This window comes from Symsagittifera roscoffensis, chromosome 5, assembly GCF_963678635.1.
Source record: "Symsagittifera roscoffensis chromosome 5, txSymRosc1.1, whole genome shotgun sequence".
Lineage (NCBI taxonomy): Eukaryota > Metazoa > Xenacoelomorpha > Acoela > Convolutidae > Symsagittifera > Symsagittifera roscoffensis.
The window spans coordinates 46,415,752-46,442,183 of record NC_087066.1 but is presented as its reverse complement, the minus strand read 5'-3'; the positions used below and the strand labels follow the sequence as shown (position 1 = coordinate 46,442,183).

Below are 26,432 nucleotides of genomic sequence, written 5' to 3'. Positions count from 1 at the left end.
GGGAAAGGATGGTTGGGGAATTTTCTTTTAAAAGTGCGGTAAGCTCTATTAGTGTTTAGTGAAGATATAGTGGATGTGGATGATGGTGTTAATGATTCAGTATAATTTGAAGAGGGTGTAGGGGGATTGGATGAAATTGTAGTGGAGGAGATTTGGTTTATGGTCGGGGTGTTAAGGTGGTAGGGTTGCTGTTGGAGGGTAATAAAATTATCTAGCTCTGAGGAGATTCGGGGGGTGTCTGGAGAATGAGATGATTGGTCAGATTGGTATGAGGAGTAGGTTGGGGTAACTTGGGAAGCATAAGAGGGTGTCGGAGTGATTGGGTCAGGGTTATTGGACAATATGGGTTGAAAAGGAGGTTGAGAAAAATTAGAAGGGTTATGAAAATTATTGGATGGGGATGGTTCTGAGTCGGCAAATTCATCGGGGGTTTCAATATTCGGGTTATTTAGCTGTGAGATGGAGTATAAAACTGAAATATGTGAGTTAGTGTCGGAATTCATGCCTGATGTTACATTGCTAGATGGAAAATCGGGTGGCGGAAAAGCAAAAAGTGGTATTATTGGGATTGGGGAGGTAAGATTGGTTGGGTGGGAATTTGATCGGTGTAGTGATCCAAGTTGGCGGCTCATCGTGGGCTAAAAAAATGATTATTTTGAGACTGAAAATCGGTGGTATGGGGTTGTTCAATAATTTGTTCATAAGTATTATCATCTTGTGACTGGTGTGTCATTATATGTTGGACGGGACTTTGTGATGTATTGAGTCGAAAATTTGGATTATGTGTGATTGCTAAATTTCGAAAATTTCGTGGGACTAGGGATAGTGGATGGTTATTTGGTAGGGGTGGTAATTGTGGTGCCGTTGGCTGTGTGTCGACATTGTTATGTTCTTCGTCGTATGTATTTTGTCGTGTTGTTATTTTTGTGTTATATTCTTTTATTTGTGCGTCTAAAAGAATTTTGTTTATAGATGTAGAAAAGATTCCAAAAAATCCTGCAAATAGTATGCGTGCTACACTTGCTTGTCTGTTTACTTGTGTGTGTATAGCACATGTGTTGTAGATTCCTTTTAAAAGTGAGAAAAGAAATCCAATAAAGTTAAACATTGCGTATAAAATAGTCAATTTTTCTAAGATGTAGTAGGGCCATCCTAGAAAATCGAGGATCTCATTTTTGAGTGTAACAAAGCTAAAAATGTTAATTGGTGATATATCTTGGGGACGGTATTTTTCACCGTTTAGATATATATAATCTTTAATGTCTTTAAAATATCCGCTATAGTCTTGGGTGTAGATATCGGCAAATCCTGCGGTTTCTGCAAGTTTACGTAAATTTTGGTCTATTGATTGTCTTTGTATAGTGTCCATTTGTGTTAATAATTCTTGGAATTGTTGTGTTCTAATGTGATGTTGAATATCTGATTTTGAATAGATTCCTATTGATTGTAAGTCTATATTTGGGTTTCGAGCAATAGCGCGAATGCTTTCTGGTGAAAATTTTTTGAGTGATTGCATTAATGTGGGATATGGAGTGAGAAGATAATATTTATTTTCATCAGGGTTTAGTTGTACTACATTGTGGCTATTTTCTGATCCACATGGGACTGCGGTATCCCAGAAATAGGTTCTTCGTGAAAGTGTATCCACGAAATGTACTTTATTCTTATAAAAGATAGGGATTCTTTTATAACATCGTTTATCTTCAAAAACGTATAGTGGTGATACTTTTTTGGTACAAGTATAAAACCATAAGATGTTTCCTTCATAGTCTAAAAAATTTGATCTATTTCCTGATAATAAGTATCCTGCGTAGGGTATTTTTAATACTGCTAGTGCAAGTGATTGTAATATTTGTGTTCGTTCTAATTCGCATAGTTGGTGTAGTGTTTCTAATTCGGAGAGTGACATTTCTTGAAAAATGCGGCTAATTGTATAGTCTAGTTTCATATCCAAATGAATATCATAGTGGATATTACCGAAATATGTAGTATTCATTAGTGATAATTCTTGTAAGCGTGTGCTTCTGGTGTCATAAGGTTTTAGATGTCCACCAGGTTGTCCGTTACTTTTTTCAAAATTAACTGGTATATAGGATGTTCCTTCGTTTAGAGGATGACCTGTGGCATATGGGTCGATTTTTACTTTTCCAGTGGTCATGTCGAATCCTTTTTCGTATTCAACTAATATTTCAGAGTATTGTGTTCTGTGAAGTGGATTCCTGTATTTACATGCAAGTTCTGTTTCTTGATATATTTGAAAACGTGTCAATTTATTTTCTATATTGTCTATGTTTCTAAAATCGGAACTTAGTTTGCGTGATGGATGGACTTGTTCATATGGGATTGATTGTATAAAATATTTTTCGTGAAATTTTATCATACGAGCGTGTATTTTTGCTACTTGAAATGTTGTACATGTATCTTCGGGGAACCAAACAATTGTTGCTTGTGTTCTCGTTGTAGGGTCGCAATATCCTTGATCATTTTTACAAGGTAGTCGGATTCCTTGATAGATCATTGTATTATCAGATAAATCTCGTGTGAGTTGTATTTTTTCGAGTTGTATTTTCCAATCGAAAAACATTATTTCTTGGTATCCTTTATTTTTCGTGTCTGCTTTGCAGTTTGATGGGTTATTTATACCAATGTGTGGTATCCAATGTTTATCATGTAGGTCATAGGTTAATCGTCCGTGTGCGCCGTTATACGGGTATTTTTCGTCTAGTTTTATATGTCCTTGGTGTCTTTCAAGTTGTGATTGATGTACAGAGTCTGAAAAAACTTGAAAATTAACTAATTTTCTTTGGGAGTTTTTATTTCGTGTGATGTTTAGTCTAAGTAATTCATTTTTACAATCGTCGGGATTGAGATGTAAAAGACGTTCTATATTACTTTGATAGAATGATTCATGGTCAAGTCGGTTTTTGTTTCCGTTCGAGACTTGTGAACAATGTACTTTCTTTTCGGAAAATGTCGCTGTGAATTTATAACCTGTAACTGTTGTTGCTCGGGCTTTGGAATAGAGTGTTGCTATTATATCTGTGGTTTCTATAGCTTGTGGTTCTGTTTCACATTGTGATACTTGATTTATTGCATATTTGTGTAGTGTTTTTTGTTCATTTTCTTCGCAATCGTAATGTGTTACTAATAAATCTTGTGGTCCTGTACGAGGGGAAGGGTTTATGTTTTGATTTGAGGTTACTAGAAAAGGGAGTTGGAGAAAAATTAATAATTTTAGAATATACATGTGTATGATAATCCTGAGTATGGATTATAAAATGTAATGTAACCAATTGTGTTTTTGGTGTATCTGTCGTATTTATATATTACTTCAGTAGTTATAAACGGTGGTGGTAGTGATTGAGCTGTTATGTTAGGTGGATTTAATGGGTAGGGATGTTGGGTAATGTTATTTAACTTAACTGTGATTTCAAACTTTAATTGTAAACTGTTTTGTTGGAGTATTTGAATATTGTGATCACGGATATCGTTATGAATATCTTGGCGATATTGTAATCTATTAAGTGCCCAGTTATGAAGGCGGTTACTTTCTTGATGTTGTCCAAATAATGGTGGAGGTGCTGTGAATGTATTCCAATCTAGTCTTAAAGGAATATTTATTGATGATTGTTCTCGATATCTGGCGTCGAGATTATTTGGAAAATTTAAGTTAAAGGGTGGTGGTGAAAATTGGCTTATTGATGGTGTTGATGGTAGTGATAATGTTTCTGGTAGTGATGAGGATGTTGTTGTATCCGTAGAAATATCTATGGGGTCATTGACTAAATTTGGTTCACCTTGTGTAAATGAATGTGTAGTCCAATATGGCAGTCGTGATGTTAGGTTTGGGGGGTTAAAAGGATTTTCTCGTGCTTGTTCAGATGTTGGTGTTGAACCTAAGTAGTCTGAAGGTAGACTTGAAGTGCTTCGTTGTGAAAAAAGTGTAGGAGTTTCTGGTGTGATACCAGTGGTGTTTTCTGGAGTGGTTTGTGATGGGGATTGAGGTATATCAAAATGAACTCGGGGAGTTTGAAAATTTCTATTTCGTCGAGGATGTATAATCTGTCTATTTATTTCTGTTGTGTTTTGGTTTTGACTAAGGTTTCGTATTCTACTTAGTTCTTGTGGTAGTGTTGGGTAAAGATTGTATGTTGGTTCACTTAGGGATGCTTGTCGTTGAACTGGTTCTAGTGGTTCAGATAAACGAGCGTGCCGTTCTTCAAAAGTGTATGGATTGTCTTGAAAAGAAATTCGTGTAGATGTTTGAGGATTTTGAGTAGTTGAAGGTGGTGTTGGATTATCTTGGGATGATGTCGGTGAAGACTGATTCTGTGACTGTTGGGTAGCAATTTTTGATGGATTTTTGAATTTTTACTTTAGTGGGAAGGTTTATGTTTATTATAATATTCTTCCAGAAAAATAATTAGAAAAATTGTTGCTAGGGCAAATGTGATGATTGCTTTCTTTATACATTTACATATTGTCAAAATGAGGGATGATAAAAATGTTATGAAAATTACAAACAATAAAAAAATATCAGTTCTACTGAAAATTGTTCGTATCATTTAGACAAGTTGTTAAAATCGTACCTGTGGATATATTCAAGGGTTTTGGAAAGTTGGAGGAATAGTTCGAGTAGAGTGTAGAAAATTAAAAAAATGTTACAAAAAATGATTAGGATTATTAGAAAAGATTCAAGTATATCAAAAAGAAATATTATAAAGGCTTCAAGTATTGAAAAAAAATGTTTAAAATTTATAAGTATTTGAGCAACTGTTTGAGAGAAGAGCATTTAAGAAATGATCTCTTGGTCGAATATTTTTTGCTGTTTGAGGCGATTTTCTAGTGTGGTCGAATTATTTATTAGTTTTTTGACAAGTGGGTTGAGTTTTGTAAAAAATTGTTGGGGGCAATTTTTATGGTGACTGGGAGGTCGTCTTTTTCTTTACTTTTGTTTGTCAAATGATCCGGGGTATGGTAAGATTTTTATACTTTAGGCTAATTAAAATCTTCATTTTGTTACTTTAGGCTAAGTTATCAAATTTGTTTTGGGGGTATTCGTGGTCTGAGTTGGGGAAATATTGTTGATCTTTGGGTTATTAGATAAGGGAGGGGTACGGTATTATGGTGATATTTATTTTAGCTGTCAAGTTGGAGTGGTTTGCTTATTTTTGACCTGGAGGTTGTAAAGTTATAGTTAGAGATGTGCCTGGAGTTCTAGATTATTCGTCTAATTGATCTTAGTTTGAGTTAGAGAAAGTGGCGGATTGGATGAATCCTATTGGTCTATTTTGAACTAGAATTATTGCGTACTTGTGAGCATGTTATTTTGAAAAATTGAAATGAAAAATGTTACGGAGGTTTCAAGATTGTGAAGTATAAAATCTTAAAATTACTTTTTAAATTCTACTTTTTTTAATATTTTAGATTGGGGGATGAACATTTTGTAGTTTTTACGTGGTTGATTTCGGAGTCTTGTTGTTTTTCTATGTTCAGATTTGTCTATTTCTTCTTGGGGTATTATTTGTTCTGTCATTTTTCTATTTTTTCTTGGTTTTGGAGATTCTTTATGGTTTTGTGTATTGTTTTTGGTGGCGGTTGGTTTTGTGTTTTGATTTTCGGTGGGGTTATCATTTTGTTCTGTGTTTTTCAGATGTGGTTCGTTTTGAATGATTTTTAATCCTGTGAAAGAATATAATTGAGTTAATTCGCGGAGTGCGTATTCTTTTGGGTAATAAGGTAATAGGTTGTTTCGATGTTGAACGATTTCTTTTGTGTTTGAGTCGGTAATTTTATATGTGACATCAGTGGGTTTTGCAATTATTTGGTATGGTCCTTTTCGAAGGGGTTGTAATTTTTTAGAAATTCCTTTTTGAGTATTAAAATTAGGTATTAAAACAAATGTTCCAATTTTTAAATCGGAAGCTGGTGTAAAACGTGAATTGATTTGGTCATTTATGTTTTGTCTTTGTAATAACTTTTTCGTTATTTTTTGGTAAATTTCATTGTGTTTCTTATCTCTATTTAAAATCCATTCGGTGTGTGTACCGGAGGCTAATTTAAGAATTTGTGGGTGATGAAAATGATCTTCATCGTGTGTATGTAATGGGAGGTTATAACAAATTGAGTCTTTATTTGGTTGACAATAACCTTGTGCGTTTTTATGAGAATTTGCTGTAAACATTATTGGTTTGCGTGGCTTTTGGTTAAAAACCATTTCGTATGGTGACATTCCTAATGTTGTCGTAATTTGTGAATTATATGCTAAGGGAAATAATTTTACATCTGCTGACCATTCGGTATATTTTGTATCATTTCCGTTGATGATACATCTAAGATATTCTTGTAATGAACGGTTCATACCTTCGACTAAGCCGTTTGTCCAAGGTGCATGAGATGTACGTGGTTTGTGTTTAATGTTATATAAATGACATAGTGTGATAATTTCATTATTTATGAATTCTGTACCATTGTCTGTGACTAAAATTTCTGGTAGTCCGAATTTTGCTATCCAGTGTTCATAGAGTGTTGTGTAAGCGTAATAAGCGTTACAATGTGGTACTGGGTTAAGTGCTACATAATGTGTAAATGCGTCAACAATTACCATAATGTAGGAGTTTCCTTCTGATGAGGGTGAAATTGGTCCTTTAGTATCAAATGAGATACGATGATTAAAGTACAAACTTTGTCCTTTAAAATCTTGTTTTTGTGCTATTTGTTTTTGATTTGGGTAAGGTTTATTTAGTTGACATACTATACAGTCATTGCATAGTACTTTTATCCAAATTGGTGCATTTGGGAAGTAAAAATTTTGTATAAAGTTTGAATATGTTTTTTCTGATCCAGAGTGTCCTTTAATATTTTGTGTATGTGAAATATTAAAAGCTATAAGAATCATACTTAAAGGGAGACATGGAACTGTAGATTCATTCATGTTATACTCTAAAAGGTCTGTGTTTTCGTTAATTGTTGTGTTGTTAAATTTGCGAAAGTATCGGAGGAGTGTTTTGTTTCCTAGAATGGTTGAATCTGCTTTGATAGGTTTAGTTTTATATTTGTGCCATGATTTCAGTTGTCTAATTACTGGGTCAAGGTTTTGATATTGTTTCAGTGTTGAAATTGTAATTGTTTCTGTTGGGGGGAGAAAAATGTTTTCGATTTCTAATTTAGATAAGGGTATTGTATCAAGTGGGTCATGGAGGTCAAAAACTTGATTTATTGTGTATTTTGAATCATTTGTTTGTGGTCCTGATAAATTTATTTTATCAGTTAAATCTTCTTTTTCAATTAGTGGAAAATGGTCTTTTTTAGGTAGGTGTTGTTTTGTTCGTTTTTGTTGGGTGTTATTTTTTATCCATTGAGAATATGGGATTGGTTTGAAGGTTGATGTTCCAAGTAAATCAACTTCATAATGATTATTTTGACAATCTAAATAAAGTGGGAAATGTTGTAAATTATTTATTTGTGATTGTTCAATATCAGTTTTTACTGCATATTTGCATTCTAATCGAGGTGATGTTTCGTTTTCTGCAAGGTAGAATTTTATATTTTTGGGTATTTCAACTGTTGTTTTTCGTGTAAGTAATTCAGGTGGTGTATTTCGACTTAAGGTGTCTGGTAATGCAAGATTTTTTCCTGCAGTCCAAACTATATGTAAGTTTGGAAATTTCATTAGAATTAGTTGAAATCTGTAAACTCGGTGGTTTGGGTTAGATTTCTGTGTGAAAAGAAAAATGATTGGTTTGTGGTCTGTGAATAGAACTGTTGGATGTTTTGATCCAAGTATCAGAAATTCATATTCTGTCAGTGTATATATTATGGCTGTGCATTCTCTCATTAGAGTTGAGAGTCGTAGCTCTGCTTGAGTGAATAATCGGGAATTTGCTGATATCAGGTTCATTTTGTTTGTACCATTATGTGATTGTAATAGTGCTGCGCCGATGCCAAAGTTCGAAGCATCGCACATTGCATAAAATGGTTGATCAGGGTCTGGGATTGTATTTGAAATTTGTTCGGTTAAAAGTTTCTTTATTTCTTCGAATCGTGCTTGATGTTCTGTATTCCATTCAAAATTATTTTGTTGTCTAAGGATATTGTAAAATGGTCGTAGATATAATTGCATTTTATAAACATATTTACTTAAAAAGTTTAACATTCCAAGGAATTCTTGGATTTTCTTTTTATTTGTTGGTGGTTGAAGTTTTTGAATAGCGTCAATGCGTGATTTCAGTGGAGTTATTGTTTTTCTTTCTATGTTATGTCCTAAGAATTTAACTCCTGTCAAAAAGAAGTGTGATTTATCGGGGGCGGCCTTCAGATTTTCGTTCTGAAGTATTTGATGATATTTTTCTAAAACTTTGAACATTTCGTCTTTTGTTTGTGATTGCATAAAAACATCGTCTAAATAGGTGATTGCGTTTTTCTTGAGTATTAGTGGTCTAAAAATTTTGCTCATAAAAGCTGAAAATGCTGCTGGTCCTATGGATATTCCATAGAATAAGCGGTTGAATTCATATTGTTGGTTTCCTATAACAAATTGTGTTAAACGTCGTGATTGTTCATCTAGTGGCATTTGATTGTATGCACTATTCATATCGGCGGTTGTAAAGTATTTGCCGTTTATTTTTGTTAAAATAACTTGTATTGGTTCAATGGGCCAATTACATTTTGATTCATCTATAAGTGAATTGAGGTATCTAGCATCGAGAACGATTTTTAATGATTCTCCTTTAGCTAGAATGATAACGGGGTTGATGAATGTGTTGCCTTTTGGTTGTTCTTCTTTATTAACTGGTGATATAATATTGTACTGTTCTAAAATATCGAGTAATCTGTTTACTTTATCATGTAAGTGAATTGGTACTTTACTTGCTCTCTGTTTTTTGAAAACTGCGTCTGGTTTTAATGGGAGATGTAGTGATGAACTGATTTTGCCAACATCGAATTTTGATGTTGCATAGACTGATGAATATTTAATTAGCTGTTTGGCTAACTTTTCGAATTCGTCTTGTGTTATTTGTGAATGTTGGAAATTAAACATTGTTAAAAATTTTTGTTGGTCCTCTGTGTAGTTACTGATGTTGAATGTAGGTTTGAAATATGGAGTTTTTGTGAAATAATCCGTATTTCTGTTTTCGTTACTTATTATATTATTTATAGATAATTCTTCATTAAGAATTGTAGATTGGCAAATATCTAGTAATTGGAGTATATTATTTACGCGATAGGCTTTTTCATGTATTGGTGATATTGTAGCGTTGGTTTCACAATATCCTAAAAGTCCTAAAGGTAATGTTACTTGGTAAGGTGTGTTGTTATAGACATGTAAGGAAATAATATCTGAATTCGAATTTTTCAAATATTTTATTGATGAGATTGTGATTTTGAAAAATTTATGAATAGGTTTGAATTCAAAATCTGACATATAAAATTTTTGTTTGTTTTGTTCTTTATCATATTGGTGAACTTGTTTGATTGAAAAATTATATATGTTTCCTGATAGTGGTTTCAGGTGTTTTCTTTGTTGGTTATATATTGGATAAAATTTTGAAAAGAATGGTGGTTGTTTGTTTAATCTTTGAAAAAATGTTAGGGATGTTTCTTTTGTTTTTGTATATTTATCTTTGATTAATATTTTACTATTTAGGATGTTAATTGTTGGTATATACTTTGAAATAAATGGTATTCCAATGATATTATATTTAATATCAGTGATATGGAATATTTGTTTAAATGGCTTGTTTAGAATTTTACTTTGCTCCATTGTTCTGGTAGGGAGGAGAAATAATTGGATTTTTCCGTAGTTTATCAATGTTGATCCTTGTGCTGTTGCTAGTTTGCTGGAGGTTTCAAGAGGTGTTAGCTTTGGATGTAAAGTTTTTATTTCATTCCATGTGGGGATGTTTATTATGTTTGATTCTGCTCCTGAATCAATTAAAAAATCTATTTCAAGGTCTGGTGGTTGAAATTCTTTATTTCTTGGGCTTTCTAAGAGAAATGGTATTGTCCAGATTTTTTCTTTGGGTTGTTCTTTTTGTATATTTTGGTAGATGTGGTGTGTATTCAAGCATTTTGTTTTGACATTTTGATTGGGTTGTTCTGTAGTATTTTTTGCATTTGTTTCTTGCGTTGTTGGTGTGGAATTTATGGGTGTAGTGTAATAATTTTGAAGAAATTCTGATTGATTTTCATATATATGTGATGGAAAGGGTTGTTCATATATGACAGATTCATAGTCATTTTCGACTTTTATCATATTGATAGCAAGAGTGTTTTCAGTATCACTTTCTGAATCTGATGATGTACAGTTTATTTGATTGAGTTGTAACGTATCAGTTACTGTGTCATCAATACCTGGGGGGTCTGATGTTGTTTCTGGGTTAGCTTGTACTTGATTGATTTGTCTTTGATGTTTAGGTGTACTGCTTCTATGACGATTATTAGAGTTATTATAGTGATTATTATTCCGGTGTGGTGATTGGGAATAATTTCTATAACGATTATTATAACTTGGGTGTCGATTTTGTGAATTATTTCGCGATCTGTTTTGGTAATTATTGTTTGGTCTGTTATAGTTCGATCTATTATATGAGTTATTCCTTGATCGATTGTTTGGGTAATTCTGGTTTCGGTTGTTTGAATAACTTCTATTTCTATTATAGGAGTAGTTTCTATTCCTATTGTATGATGAATTTCGTGATTGGTTGTTTGGATAGTAGTTATTTCTTGATTGGGAATTAGATCTAGAAACAAATCGTTGTGTATTTGAATTTGATCTGGAGTAGTTATTTCTACTATTTGGTCTATTGTAGTGATTTTGTGATGAGTTTTGTGTATTTCTTCGTTCTGGTGATCTTCCTCTATAACTTGAGTTATATGGGGATTGATTTCTTGTATAACTTGTATTGTTCGGAAGTGGTTTTCCTGAACTGTTGTTGCTGTATACATTTTTGTTTGGTAGATTTTGATCTTTTTTCATATATTGATAGAATGATTTATTTGGTTCTTTGTATTTTTGAGGTTTATTTTGACTATCTTGCTGTTTTTGTCTACATTCGGAAATACTATGTCCGTATCGGCGGCAATAATTACACCATTTTTTGAAAGATGGTTTGCCTTTAAAGTTCGGGTTCTTTTCGTAAATGTTGAGTATTTCAGTGATTTTTTCAACGAGGTCTGTTTCTGATTCCTGTATATTATTAATATTAGTGGGAGTCGTTTCAATTTTGTTAACGTATTGTAATTTCAGATTTTCCGTTTCTTCTAGTTTCATCGTGATTTCTGCTTGTTCTAATTTGTCTACTAGTTTTCGAAAATCTAAATCGGGTTCTCGAATTGAAGAAGGATGGGATGCTCTCTTTTTTATTGCTATTTTCCTTAATTGTGGTGTTAAGGTCATCATTAAGATTTCTGTCATCTTTGTGTTTTTATAGTCATGTGTATTTAGTGAGTATGCTTTTCGAACTAGTGTTTCGATTCGTACTGCTATTTGCTTGATGGTTTCGTTTGGTAATCTGCGAATTTCATTACATAAAACTCTTTGTTGTTGTTTGTTTCTTTCGGAGTCAAACATTTTTGAAAATTCTTGTGTAAATCTTTTCCAGTTTGATTTTATTTCTAGAGGTAGTACTGAAAACCATTTTTGGGCTGCGCCATCTAAGGTTGTTTGTATCAACGCTGTGCGTCGATGTATCCAGTTTTGATGTAGTGGCGTATTAATTGGTTCAGGTCCTATATTTAAAATCAGGTTTGCTGTTACTGCATTTAAATAATCTTCTACAGAGTATTCAGGGTCTGTTCCTGTGAAAACCATTAAAGGTTTGTTTGATGTTATTGATGATCCACCCATAAGGTATGGATTCATTGTCATTTGTAATGATTCTGCTGCATTTGGCATTTGAGAAAAATTTGAAAGTTGGTTTCTTGTTATTTCATGTTGTTGGAGATAATATGGGAGTGGTATTTCATTTTGCATTTGTGATGCTTGATACGAGTGTGCAGTCATTGGATTTTGTTGTTGAATTGGTTGAAAAGATTGTGTATTAATTGGATTTTGTTGTTGAATTGGTTGTTGATGTTGTGCATCTATTGATTGTGGAGAAAAATTTCTATGATTTGTACGTGTTCTCTGTATTCCTTGTCTACGATATTCTTGAGTATTTGGTGCAAATATATCTGGTTGTAAGAAATCGTCATCTGAGGATAAATAATCCATTTGATAAGATGTTTGTTTTTTATTTTTATTCTGTTGAAAAAATGGGTAATTTTCACTGCGATCCTGTGGAGGATTTGGTTGAAAATTTTTGGAATTATATTGGGCCGTTGGGTTATCCCAGTTTCGAGGTTTTGTATATTGATTAAAATTCCTTTGTGGTTGATAATTTGTTTTTGATGGATGTGTATAATTATAATTATGGTCTGCAAACTTGTTTTTAGTGAATGTTTTGCGTGTTTTTGATGGTATTGTCATGGGTCTGTATGTTTGGTAATCCATATGGGAATATTTTGGAGCAACCGAAGGTTTAACGGTTGATTGTAAGGTTACCTGTGTTTGTGAAGGGTTTGTATTTCTTGGTGTTGTTAAATTTGGGCGTATTGGTGAAATACTTTGTTGTGTAGTTGTTGTGTGTACAATTTCTTCATTTATGAAGTGTGATGGTGTCTGGATATCTTGTTGAGTAAGATTCCTAGTTCCATTGAGGTTTTCGTTGTGTATGACTGTCGAGTTTAAACTATTATTTTGTGTATCGGGCAAAAATGTATTATAGTTTAATGGTGTTGCATCAATGGTTAATGGTATTACTTTTACATAATCTCTTATGTAAGATATCGTACTTATTGCTTGACTTGAGATTGATTGTGGGAAGCTTATAAATGCGGGATGAGACCATTCGGGGTCCCAAACATAATCTGATTGTTCTGTGATAGCGGTATCATCGTTCGAGTTTTGGGGTCTAAAATTTTTTCTTGCTTGTGCAATTAAATCAATATTGTGTGTGAAATAATCTATTATGAACCATGCCAAAATTTTTTGTAGATCGTGTTTTGTATGTTGTGAAACGTCGTCTTTCGTGAAATTTTCTTTAATGATGTTTAAATAACTAGAGAGTAGTGTGATTTCATGTCGTACTTTCAAATGTTTAGATGTTTCTGTCGGTGAGACATTTGTTAGTGGGATTTCGTTTTCTAATATCGAAATATAACTATATATTATTGCGAAAACTTCATTGGTGAATATGGAGTTTGCTCTTTGTGAGTTATGATATTGGATGCTTTTTATATATTCTGAAAAAACTTTTGAAAATTCTAAATCAAGATCGTCTGTTTGAATAGTATATGTTCTATTATTATGGTTTGGGGAAGTGAATTCTATGGAGTAGATTCCATACTGTTGTGTTATGTTGCATATATCTTTTAAGTAGTGATCTATGATTTGTCTTTTGATTTTTTCATCGGGGAACTCTGTTTTACATGGACTGATTCCGGGTTCAAATAAATTTACGAGTAAATTTTGACAAAATATGTGTTGTCCTCTATCAGTATCTGCGTCTACTATAAAAGGAAAGATTTCATCATCATCTGGAGTTTCTTCACCTGGGGTGTGCGTTGAACTCATTTTTTCGTTCGATTACTGTTAATATGTAATTATTAATGTGTCGAATTGGTTGATTCCAATTGTATAAATGTACTGGTTTGTGTTTGTACTGCTTTTTTATTCTTCTTTTTCCTCTTTGTGATGAATTTGAAGTTGTTTCTGAGTCAGAGAAATATAATTGATCGTGAAGTGGGCAATTTTTATCTATTGATTCTTTTAGTTTGTAAAGTTCGTCTAAACTGTTGGTTTCTGATTCTGAAAATGCGTTTCGATTTTTTGAAAATCTTTTTCGTGTTATTTGTCTTTGTTTCGTTATTATTTTTCTTTTTAGTGTTTGTCGTTTTGTTCGAATGTATCCAACTGTTTGTGTATGAGGTGTGATTACAAGGTCGTATTTTTTGTTATCTATTTCACAATTGTGTAAAATGATTGTTTGTTTATTTCCTAGGTTTTTAAATGACATAAGGTTTAGAATGACGGATGCAAAGGGTTGTTAAATGATTTCTATTTTCTTAAACTGTTAGTTCTTACGATTTTTTGGTTAGCTTAACCTGGGTCTATTTGTTCAGGGTTGGAGAGAAAAGTATATCGATTCCGAAGAATGATTTTTACTTTCTCGTGACTAGTATAAGCTAAGGTGTTAACTTACTTAATCTTACTTAGGGGTAGTGATTGTGTTCAAGGGTTGGAGAATAGTAAATCGATCCACAAGGTTCAGGTATAATTAGAACGCGAGTAGTTCGTTAGATACTATTTTAAACTTACGAAGTCTAAGATTTATCCTGGGTCTGGTAAGAGGGGGGGTCAAGTGAAGGATGAATAACCGAAGTTCTTCACTGTTTATCCTAATTTGAATGATTAGTTTTGTTTTAAAAATTTCTATTAGTCTTGGGTCTTTAGAAAGGGTTGGGTAGTGAATCGACGTTTGAGGTCGTTAGACACTAATTAAGTGGGTGGGGGAGAACAAAGTTGTTCTGTTTGATCCAAGGATAAGCCTTGATGATCAAATTTAAAATTTAATTAAGTAGAAAATGATTTAAGATCCAAGGATAAGCCTTGATGATCTGGTTTTAAAATTAAGTGAATTTAAGTTTTAATAAAGTTTTAAATGTGTGTAAAGGAAAGATTTAGTGTTTTATGATGTTAGTGAGTTGATGATTGCTGTTATGTTTTAGATGATGAAGCTGGAACAACAGGATGATTTATGATTACTAACCATTTATTGTCATGCTACTAATTTTTATTTTTGTTTTCCAATAAATATTTTTCAAACATGTTTTGTATAATACTGCAGAGTTTTAGGGAAACGATCTTAGATCTTTTTATCAATCGTTATTGTATAATATTAATTTTGTTTAGCGCCTTAAATGATTTTGAAGAGTAACTTCAAGGTTTTATGTTTGCAAATGGAAATCTAAATTCATTGCAAGTAGTATTCGAAATATAAAAGTTTGTTCTGGCTTTTGCCGAACTATCATATAACTATACGGCAAGTTTCTACTTTGTCGTATGTCGTCTTTGGTTCGAGGTCTTCTTCCAATTCCGGGTAGTTCTATTATGGTTCGGAATATTGGCTCTGATCTATTGAGTCGGAGAGACATTTCAATTAAATTATTGTCGTATAACATTTTGTAAATGTTTTTGTCTAATTTCTAATCTATTTTTGGTTAATTCTAATCTAGTAAGGTCTTGTTCGAGACTTATGGTCGCACCAGATGAGTTAGGACCGAAGTGTAACTCATAGAGTAATTTCGGATAGGGTACACCGTCTGCTCGTCACGCTATCTTATTTTCGGCCGGATAGATTCGTGCAACTTCTTAGTCTAATACCGATCCTAATCTTACTCTTATACTATCTAGTCTCAGGTTGTTTAACTAGTCTCTGCTAGGCTCAATAGATCTAGGGTATACTGGTTTATTGCGGCTGCTGAAGTGCTCGGGAGAGTCCAACTAATTTCTAAGTTAAATTCAAATCTCTCTGGTGCTGAAATTACAAGTAACTTCAGCACTTACAAATAAGTGGGTTGTTAGTTAGATGGATCATGATTGGTTAATATTAAATACTTTACATTGGTAAAACATTTAATTTATCCAATCATAAAATGTAGTTTAGATCAGGTTCCAATAAGCTGAAACTATAGAAAAATGAGATAGACAAATGAAACTAATATTTTTTCAAATGACATGAACAAGCTTTTTTAATAAAAACGGATTTGAGTCAAGTTACTACAAAAATAGTCCTCACCAAAAATATGCCCGGGTAGAGGTTCCTTCCATCAATCCGCTCAAAATTATCCATACGTTGGTCGGATTGGACTGGAAACAACGCATGAAAAATGGACACACACACACACATAAATATATATTTTTGCCTTCAAAACCATCCTTGAAATGAACAGAAAATCGGGCTTTTTTCCCTTTTTACCCCATTTTTACCGGAGTTCAGTCAAGTCCAATTTTTTTCGCAATCATCAGAAGAATAACTGAACTTTCCCATTTTTTGTCTTTTTTGTCCATTTAACGAAACTACTGATGCTACCGCCATTGACGTTCCGCCGATAATGATCGATTCTAATCAATTTTCGTATTCAAAAATCATTCTTGATGAACTTAAATCGATTATAATCCATAGAAATGCAAATTATCATGAAATAAAATGAATGCTAAACTGTATAAGTTTTTCTGCATTACTAGAACCTTTCTCAACTTCGATACGTGTTCACATTCGTTTAATTTTTGGCAAAATGATTCCCCACACTTACTACAAATCTCTTCTTATTTCACACCCAATTTGAACACCCCATTTTTACCCCTCAAACTTGTCCCTCCCGACTTTCCCAGACCTACCCAACCAGTCTCACTCCCATCTCAACACTTACTGCTATACTTGCCCCGCCCCCACACTTTCCCGACTCCCCACACACCTGTCACCCCCCTCAGATTTACGCTTCCCACACTAACCCTTCCTTCCCCCCTTTTGTTTGCCCATATTTTTATGCTCCGCCGTCCAAAATAACGCACACGTAAGTTTGAGAAGCTTAAATGAGTCTCGGAAAAGGGGGAGTAAGTATGGGGCAAGTGTTACGTTAAGGGTACCTTAATTATGACCCAAATGAAAAAAAACTTGTGAAGCAGTCAAGTAGAAAACAATGCAACAGTTGTGATTTTCTACCAGCCAAAAACAAGACTCAAACAAGGATAGCCGGTTACTGTGCAAGTAGCACAAAATGTTCCGAACATAGTCTTAAAACAATACAAAAAGTTTTTTCAAATTATTGTCGTTTTTTCGGCGTAGAGTGATAAAAAGAGCTGAACCCAAAAAAATTAGGGATTTGGTATAATTGACAGTCATAATAAAGTAAGCAAATTGAAAACTAATTTTTGCCGAGAAATTACAAGAAAAACGAAAAAAAATCAAAAACAATTTAAAATTTTTTTCAAGTTTTGCAGTTTTTTGAATGTTTGAAAGTTTTGATTCCAAAAAGGCGTTAAACTAAATTTACTCAAACAAAACTCAGTTATTGCGTTTTAAATTAGGCTATTGTAAGCTTTTAATTAATGAAAATAAGACTCGGTTTGTTCGCTCAAACTAAGACGATAAATCAGAAATTTCAAACCGGGTTTTTGTCGACGTTTGGAAAGTTTTTTAAATGTTTTTTAATGTGGTTCGAATCACGACTGCGAGGCCTTTAATATGATATACTCCCCTAAACCCAGTCCGATGATTGTTTGTGGTACCTGATTTTGCGTGAAAAACAAAAAGAACAAATTCGAAACATACTTCGAGCACGGTAGAAATATTTCGAGAGCAAGGTCAAAAATTTACCTTGAGCACAATCAAAACTTACTGATTGTCCCGAGGTAACTCAGAATCAAAGCGAAAATTTTCTTTCAAATATCAACATGATTTGAATGTTTTTGACTCAAATTGCAAACCAGTATAAAAAATGAGAAACAAATGGCCCACAAAGAGTTCATCTCTACAGTGCATTTAAATTGCAATTAACTCTGATTATTTCATTCTAATAAAAAAAGCATCGTAAGATGTTGCCCGAAAAGCATAAATTACAACATTTTAATTTCGAGAACACATGTTGTTTGAAAGTTGAAACATACCCGAATTTGGTCGAGCACGGTTGAAACATATCTTGCTTGGGTCAAACACAGTCGGGCACATTTTTTTTTGGTCGAGCACGGTCAAAACATAACTTGCTTAGGTCGAGCATATTCGGTACGGTCGAGCGCGTTTGAAACATACCAAATATTGGTCGAGATCGTCTAAACTTAATGTGAGCAACTTGACCCGGGAAGAATCTGGGTTCTTCAAAATCTTAAAATCTTTCCGTTTTTAACCAAAACTTGAGCGTTGCAATCGAATGGTTACAAAAGACAAAATTGTTGACAAAATAGTTTACGGTGGTAGCTCAGACCAAATGAGCAACCTCATCCTAGTCCAATTTAGGGAGGAAATCGTTTACTTATGGTTGAAAGCAATTTCTTTAAGCAAACCAGAATTCAGCATTATGCATCTCAACCTACTTTTTAGTTTTGTTACGTTTACTTTTACGGATGATGATTGTTCACTTGGTTAGTTTAGGGGTGAATTTGGTTCATTTAGTATTAGTTTCAGATAGTTTGGTTTAGTTTAAGGAGACCTGGGTGTGACTGTGTATCATTTTGGAGACTCTGTGTCCTCGACTGGTGCGGAACAGCAGCTGCACACTCCAAACCACTCCCACTGACCTCTTCGGGTTCAAGGAGGTGCGGTCACCCCCTCCGTCAGTTACAAAGCGACTCTGTCCCACCGTAATACACGTGCAGTGATAATCCACCTAAAGCAAAGCAAATTATAATATATTTAAACACATAATTATGACTAACCTGGACATTTTTGTCAAACCTAAGGAATCTGACAATTTCATCAGGATTTTATGATCCCGGAGCTTCTTTTTGGGAGTCTTGCCTGTAAATTCACAAGGGGCGGCAGGATTTCTCCTAATTAAAACTGCAACGGAACGTGGGTGCAATAATAATTTAACACAATAATTTATATCTGATGCAATAATTTATGTCTGATTACTTATTTGGTGTACTTAAGCTGTCAATCCGTAGAAATCTGAACAGCTCGTAACCTTTATTCGAGCATCGAGCTTTACCAAGCATGCTTCAGTGTCAGAAGTACTGACCTCAACAGTGATGAGGGGGTAGCCCCACTCCTCAGTCCAAGTCTGCATCACTCTCTCCACCGGTAACACCCCCTGTCCATTCCCAGCAATACTTCCTGCTACCCTCTCATGCTCGGTTGGTCCAACCCCTCCGCCTCCTCCTCCTCCTCCAACCTCGTTACCACAAGTGAAGATGGTGCTACAGGACATAATAAGCAACTCACATCACTGCTTGTTTTGAAATTAGCTGCTTTGCTTCAATACATGTAACGGGCGAATTTAGAGGGGGTTGACTCCCTGGCCACCCAAAGGATCTCCCTTTGATATTATTTCACGACCTCGAAAACTTAATTTTAACCACAGTTTTTTTTGAATGTTGCCTGTCTAAATACGGTCTTTTTAAGGTTTGGCCGAGCACTTAAGAGGAGGTTTGGCCGTAATTTCCGGTTATTGTTTTTGAAAATCCACCCTTTGAGAAAATCTTAGCTCCGCCCCTGCAACAGGCACTTGTCTGTTTGCCATCATATTCCCTCTCCAGCCTTCACAAACATTACGAGCGCAAACTGTGCACTGGATAGGCGCACAATTTTGTGTCTGTATGTTCCTGGATTCCAGAGACAAGTCTTTAAACATGTTCCAAAATGTAAGTGGATTCCACTTACAAAGTTTCAGTGGATTCCGCGTACAAATAACTGTAACGTAAACTTTGTCGGCACATTGATTTTGTTGCGGATTCCGCAGTGAACGAATGTAGGTAATTTTTCAGGATTCCGCAAATGTCAGTGGATTCCGCAAATTTATGCGGATTCCACTTACAATATGCGGATTCCGCTCACAATTTGCGGAACCGGCTTACAATTTCCGCAATCGACTTACATTTACGGATTCTGCGACAGCTTAAATTTACTAAACACATATACTATTATTTGTTCATGGATTCCACAAGTTGGTTCGGATTCCACACATTTTTTTGCGGATTCCGCAAAGTTCGCTGTTTTTTGACGATTTTGAGCAATACAGTGTTTTAGCTATTTGTCCGTGGAATCCAAAACAGCAGAGAAGATTTAAAAAAAATAGCAATGTTGCGGAATCCGCTATGAGCTGTTCAGATTTCTACGGATTGACTTATCGGAAAAGTTGCCATGCAGAAGGTAAATGAGTGAACTGTACTCGAGAAGCGACGAGTTTTTTAACCCCAGAAGTTCCAGAAAACCCAAAGCAAGCACAAATAGTTCGTTAAATCTATATCAGCTGTAGTATACTTTTTTACTCAAAAACATGACACGTTTTCAACAAAAGTGCAGTAGTTTTTTCTATTATCCGATTAGAACAGAATCAAAAAAAAATTAATCATTCAAATTGATATGAAAAAGAACTTTTACAAAACTATCTAAGCCATATTGATCTTGATTCAAAACAAGGTTCTTCAGTTCATAGTTGCATCAGGAAACTATGAAAGTTTAGGTGGTGATTTCAGGTATCTCAAGTCATACTTGATTAATTATTTTGATAAAGCTTTCTTAAAAAAGGACAAAATATTTGAATTTTCTTTTTTTCCATAACAAACATTTGTAGAATAATGGTATTTTTAAACCAAATTTCATAAAACAGCTGTGCTCTTAAATAAATTTTATAAAAGTTTTGAGCTTACGATATCAGTACCCTTCAAACAGTTTATAAATCCTTTGAAAGCGCTTATTTAAATGATCGGATTTGGTCTGAATAAAACAGCGCATCGAAACCATTAATATTCCGTCATTTTCTTCAAAGTTGGAGCTAAAAAAAATTGCTCAAGACCAATCCGGACCTTGATGGTTTTGACGGCGATCAGCTCTTTAATTTGTTAATGATGTTTTGATATGTTTTTGATAAAACAATTGAGATATAATTTATTTAAGAAAAAATTAAGATTTAAATTTGTTTCTATTTTTGAGCGCTTAAGCAATAATTATAACAAATAAACCAAAACGTTTGTACGTCAGGGCAGGTTTTTTTGTTTTATTTTTAAACCCCCCAAACGCTATATAAGAAAAAAGAAATTAATTTAGCGTCTTATATTTTAACAATAAGACCGAATTACTTGCCTCAATTCATTTCGGAACAATTTAATCCGTCAGTTATGTTGTTATAAGAATGCAATATATTGCAAGATGATTATTCTAAAGTGATCACGCTAGCAAATTTAAACTCCCATAACTTAAATTGAAATAATCACAAACGACTTTTTATCCATTTGACCTCCTGTCAACAAAATATTTCAGATGGTATAAAAAAACTCCCTCAAAAAGCTAACCTTTAATGTGAAAATTGATTCAAGTGGGAAAAACGACTAAAGCTCAAATATTCCGCTTTTTCTTTGCGGAACAATAATTTTGAAAGCCTAAGAATGAAGCATCCGTTTGGCCATTTTGGATAGAGATCACAAACTTTTGGTAACTTTAAAAAAAGTTTTTTGCACTATAAACTATTAGTCAGTTGTTTTCCCATCAACAAAATTTTAAAAAATCTAATTTAGTAGATAATTACTGCCCTAGTGATCAAAATGTGTTCTGATTTCAAATAGAAACAGAAACAAGAATTATTTTTTTGAGCTCACAAAGTGTGACGCCGCCGCCGCCACCACAAAATAAATATGTTTTTATTCCCTTGCAAAAGGAAGTGAAATGCTATTGGAATAATTCGTATAACGTTTTAAGCATTGAGAATTGAAACGACTATTCTCGTTCAATGCGAATAATAACGATTCCTCTCGTAAAATACGAGCATTCGAAACATTCTTCTCGTAAAATACGAAAATACGAATAGAGAATACGAGGTTAAGAATTAACTTCTCATTTGATACGAAAAGTGGTACGATTTCCCATCTGAGTATAAATAGAAGCTCAAAACTACGGGAATTCATTCCCAACAATATCTCTTCTAACGCCAACACCACTCCTCTCTTCAACCACCCCAACCATTCTTTAAAATAATATCCATTCTCAGTAAAAAAATCCCTAATCTCACCGTTAAAATAGATATTGAGTCAAAAGGCAACTTGCTGTAAATTCATACTAACTTCCTTTCCAATAAAATATTTCTCAGCGAATTTTAGATTTACTTTCTAAGACAGAAAGTAGAAAGGACCATTTATTCCTAGCAAGCGTTTTGTCCGACGTATATAGTTTTGCTAGCGTAATAAATTGGTGCGACCAGTGAGGCACACCTTCTAAAAATTCGCAAAAATTGCTTAAGTCTCAAAAAGAGATAAAAAAGCAAAGAATCCAATTCTCAAACTGGAGGATTGTTGAAATTTCTCTTACAAATAAAGTGAAGTAATAAATTTCCAAATCGGAAATTTAAGTTTTCTAAGCAAATCTATAAACTTTTCTATCTTTCTTTTTTTAATTTTAAGCTGAATATAATATGGCTGATACCCCAATATCCCATCCCAACTTGTCTTTAATGACATTTTCGGGAAACGATCCGAACCAAAATGCTACAACATTTTGGAATTCAGTTGAAAACAAAATTCTTTTCTCATTAGGACAAAGACCTGCTGATAATGATGCGCGACGCAGCTATGATAGCAGACAACGATCCCTATTCGGATCATTGTTAACTGATTCATCTCTTGAATGGTTTAATGATAATGTAACCAATGCTACCACATGGGCACAACTCAAGAATCTCTTCCTAAACAGATTCACTGACCAACGAGATCAGTTCAAACATAGAATTGATGCTGAAAATGCAGCTCGCCAAGATGGCGAATTAATAAAAAGTTACTTCCACAGAATTAAATCTTCTGTAGATAGAGGATGGCCCGAAAGTATTGATGAAACAGTCCACGCTGATGAAGCCGCTTAAAATGCTGAAAGGAATATACAGACCAGACAAAGTAGTCAAAAGTATATTGATTTCTCAATTAAGGGACTAAGACCTCTAGCCCTTAAACAAAAAGCTCGTGAATACATGATAGAGCATCCAAACTCGAATTGGGATCAATTCACAAATCATGTAATCACTAAGGATCTAACATTCATTGTTGCTACTGATCTTGCTAATAAGTCAACAATGGATAAAAGTCAACAACGGATAAAATCAAGAATCAAGAAGTTAGTGCAATCAATGATCAGAATTCATTTCAACGACGTCACCCTGACATCAAGGGAAGACCTAACAGTACACGATTATGCGAATATTGCAGAAGGAAGGGACATTCTATATCTAGATATTCGAAAAAGCAAGCTCAGGACGAAGTAAATAAGTTGCGAAAAGAGCTCACATCAAAAAATGAACGAAGAGTTTCATTTGAAACCGATGATAAACGAAATTGAAGACCAAATAATTTCCCTAACCAGAGTAACCCTAACCCAAGCAACCGGTTTTGGGATAACCAAAACAGAACTACTAACAATTCAAATCCTAGCCAAAATAACTATGGCATTCGCCATAATTATAACCACAGTAACAATGTGGTACAACCACGGAAACAATTTCCAAAAGGCTAATGCACAATCGTCTTTCAAAATGCCCCAAACCTATGATAATAGGTATCCCAGAGAAAACAAATTCAGAGAAAATGAACAAGTTGCTAAACAGTTCTACGACCAAGAAAATAGGCAATTCAATAGTAACCCTAGAGGTCGACCATATAACACTGGAAGCTATAATAGCAATAACAGTCGAGACTCAACGCGATCTCAATCACCAAATTTTAGATCGAATCAAGTACAGTCCTACCCACTGGGTTGAGGAAGAAGTCAATTACTGTGATGCGATCACTGATTTCTTTCCTTTAAACTATTAAAGTCTCTGAAACCAAGCGATGATAGTAATCCTAAATCAAGGATATATCTTAGCTTATATCATTTTGCCACCGGAGACAAAAATAATAATAATGGACTTGAAATTGAAGTCATGGTTGACCCAGGATCAACTTGTAGTATCATAAGCTACCCAACGTATCAGGAATTGGAAAAATTAGGTCAAAAAATGACAATATACCGATCCAAAATTAAAGCAAAGACTTATAATGGATCTGATATACGTATGTTTGGCCATACATCTATTCAATCTTGTTTCGACACTGATGGAAAGTATCCATCTAACCACAAAGTGTGGATAACTGAAGAAAAGACTGCTAATCTATTGGGAGTAGACTTTTGTCATCTCTTCTTAAATGCTCTCTACTTTGATATCCCCGCAGTTGAGCTAAAATCAAAAGAAGGTGTAATATCCTACGGGTTGATGAACAACGATAAGGAATATCCTAATGTTTCAAAAATTGTCTCAATTAATTTGAAAGAACCCTTGTTCATTCCAGCACGCTCTACATACTTATACAAACACTTGGCTGAAACAAATTCATACTTCGAAAAAGGGACTACATTCCTGCCTCATTAAAATACAACCAAAACCGAATTGGTTTTCACATGAACAGTTTGTACTCAAATTGAGCAGAGCCTACCTATCTTAATTGAGAATGAGAAAGATCATCCTGTCACACTAAACAAGTGTGTACTAGGTTATGCAGTAACAGACATTCAAGGATACGAGGATAAATAAATTGCTATCCACGATTGTGATGAGTTCACAACGAGAATTTTAAAGAAAAGTTCGGACTTCGATAGCTGTTTCATGCTGAACACTGTTGTCAATACTACACATGAAAGCAACAACCAATTATCCGGCCCATGTCTACAATATGTAGACTTCAAAAAAAAGGTTCATATTCGAATCGAATATGCCCATTGCGCATACCACATCTGCTGATAGAGCAATGAAAAAAGGGTTTGCTGAATCAATTAGCAAAAGGTATCCTGAGTTACGACACTTTTATAACTCAATACATGCTAACATTAATGATATTCTCATCTTCACTGATCCAAAATCTGGACAACTCATATATAACCTCATTACCAAACAGAGGTACTTTCAGAAACCCACTTACGACGCTATATTCAACACCTTGTCCGAAATGAAAGATCATGCTATAGCAAATAACATTCGATCTATCGCTATGCCCAAAATTGCTTTTGGCTTAGATAAAATGAATTGGGAAGAAGTTTAAAGTCATTGTCGATGTTTTCCAACATTCTGGAATTACTATATTTGTCTATGTTTCAGGACAAGAAATCATGGAAATGCCTGCCCTTTAAGTGTTTGATACAGAAAATGTATCAGAAAAATTTGAACAAATTGGTTCAGATATAGTCAAATTATGCAAAAATGAAAACGAAATAGCAACAGACTTTTCTAATGATGCAAAGAACCTTTGCAGGCCTCCCTTGAAAGAACAATTTAAAAAGTACCGAAACAAAGAACATAATGATCGGCTAATTGCCTTTCTAGTCAACCAAACGTTTACTCATTACTCCTCAATTGATAAAGACAATAGTAGTACTTTGGAAAAAATCAAAACTACTATTAAATTCTTGTCTGACTTCGATTTCACAAAGAGTGATATATCGGATGATGAGTTTGCAGATCTAATTCAAATATTGATAGAGGACCAAGATGTCTATTTTCATCACAAATTTGATATTAGAAAAACAAAACTTAAATTCCATATACCACTCAAAAAGGACGCAATGTTCAAAGAGCAACGACCTAGTAAAATCCCAGTCCATCTAAGAGATAAATTGGAGAAATTAATGGATGAACTAATCCAAGCAGGCATAGTCAGAGAACTAAATGAAAAAGATGATATGAACTCATGGTTCGTAAACCCAGTCATCATTCTTCCAAAAAAAGACTACCTTAAGTTGGTCTTGGATGCTAGGTATCCAAACTCAATCACAGATACTAGCAATTGTAGTTGGCCATTAGAACCACTACAAGTTCTCATGACCAGAATAAACGAATCAGACTTCACAAGTAGTGATCTCTCTTGCGCGTACCATCAAGTACCTCTAACAGATGAGGCCCAGAAATTAACAAGCTTTATCGTAGGTGGTAGACAATATTCCGACCAAGTCGGTTTCTATGGCTTGAAACCACTTCCAAATTTCTTCAGTAAATTAATGAGATATGCCTTTGGACCCCTCATTAAAGAAAAAAAAGCAATTACTTACATAGACGACACTCTGTTACAGAGAGTCAAAATAAAAATAAAGTGTTTGATACAACTCGAGAATATCATTCTCTCTTACGGAAAGCTAACTTAAAAGCCGCTCCTGATAACACTTTTTTCTTCCTAAGAAAAGTTAAATATCTAGGCCATGTTGTCTCTAAAGATGGTCTTTCCCCAATCGCTTCAAGAATTGATGATTTAAAAAAATTGAAATCCCCTGAATCAAAAACAGAAGTTCTAGGAGTATTAGGTGTCATGGGATTCTACAGCACATACATCATCAATTTTCACGTAGACGCAAAATGTCTATATGAACTGGCAAACAGTAATGATAATTTTTAATGGCTACCATGCTATGAAGAAGTTTTTCAAAAACTGAAAGACAAATTCTGTCATGATATTTCGCATGCTATACCTAATGTAAACTACCCATTCCACATTCACGCCGACTCCTCAAATGTAGGAACCGGGTGCATACTCATCCAAGACCTTCCTGAAGGGAAAAAAATTGTTTCTGCAAATTCTAGAGTCTTTGATGAGGCCGAGCAGAAAATGTCTACTCAACATCGTGAACTATGTGGAATAATATCAGCTTTGAAAACCTATGAATTCTACA

General features: G+C 34.1%; 1 protein-coding gene across 1 annotated transcript in view; it reads right to left on the bottom strand.

The window, feature by feature from the left end:
- Positions 1-26,432, bottom strand: part of LOC134846361 (aminopeptidase Q-like) — a gene marked incomplete in the record, with an annotated part of 71,164 nt that overhangs the window by 9,907 nt on the left and 34,825 nt on the right. The window contains 2 exon segments of the mRNA XM_063863680.1: positions 18,250-18,426; positions 18,781-18,958. Coding sequence (XP_063719750.1) covers positions 18,250-18,426; positions 18,781-18,958 — 355 coding nt within the window.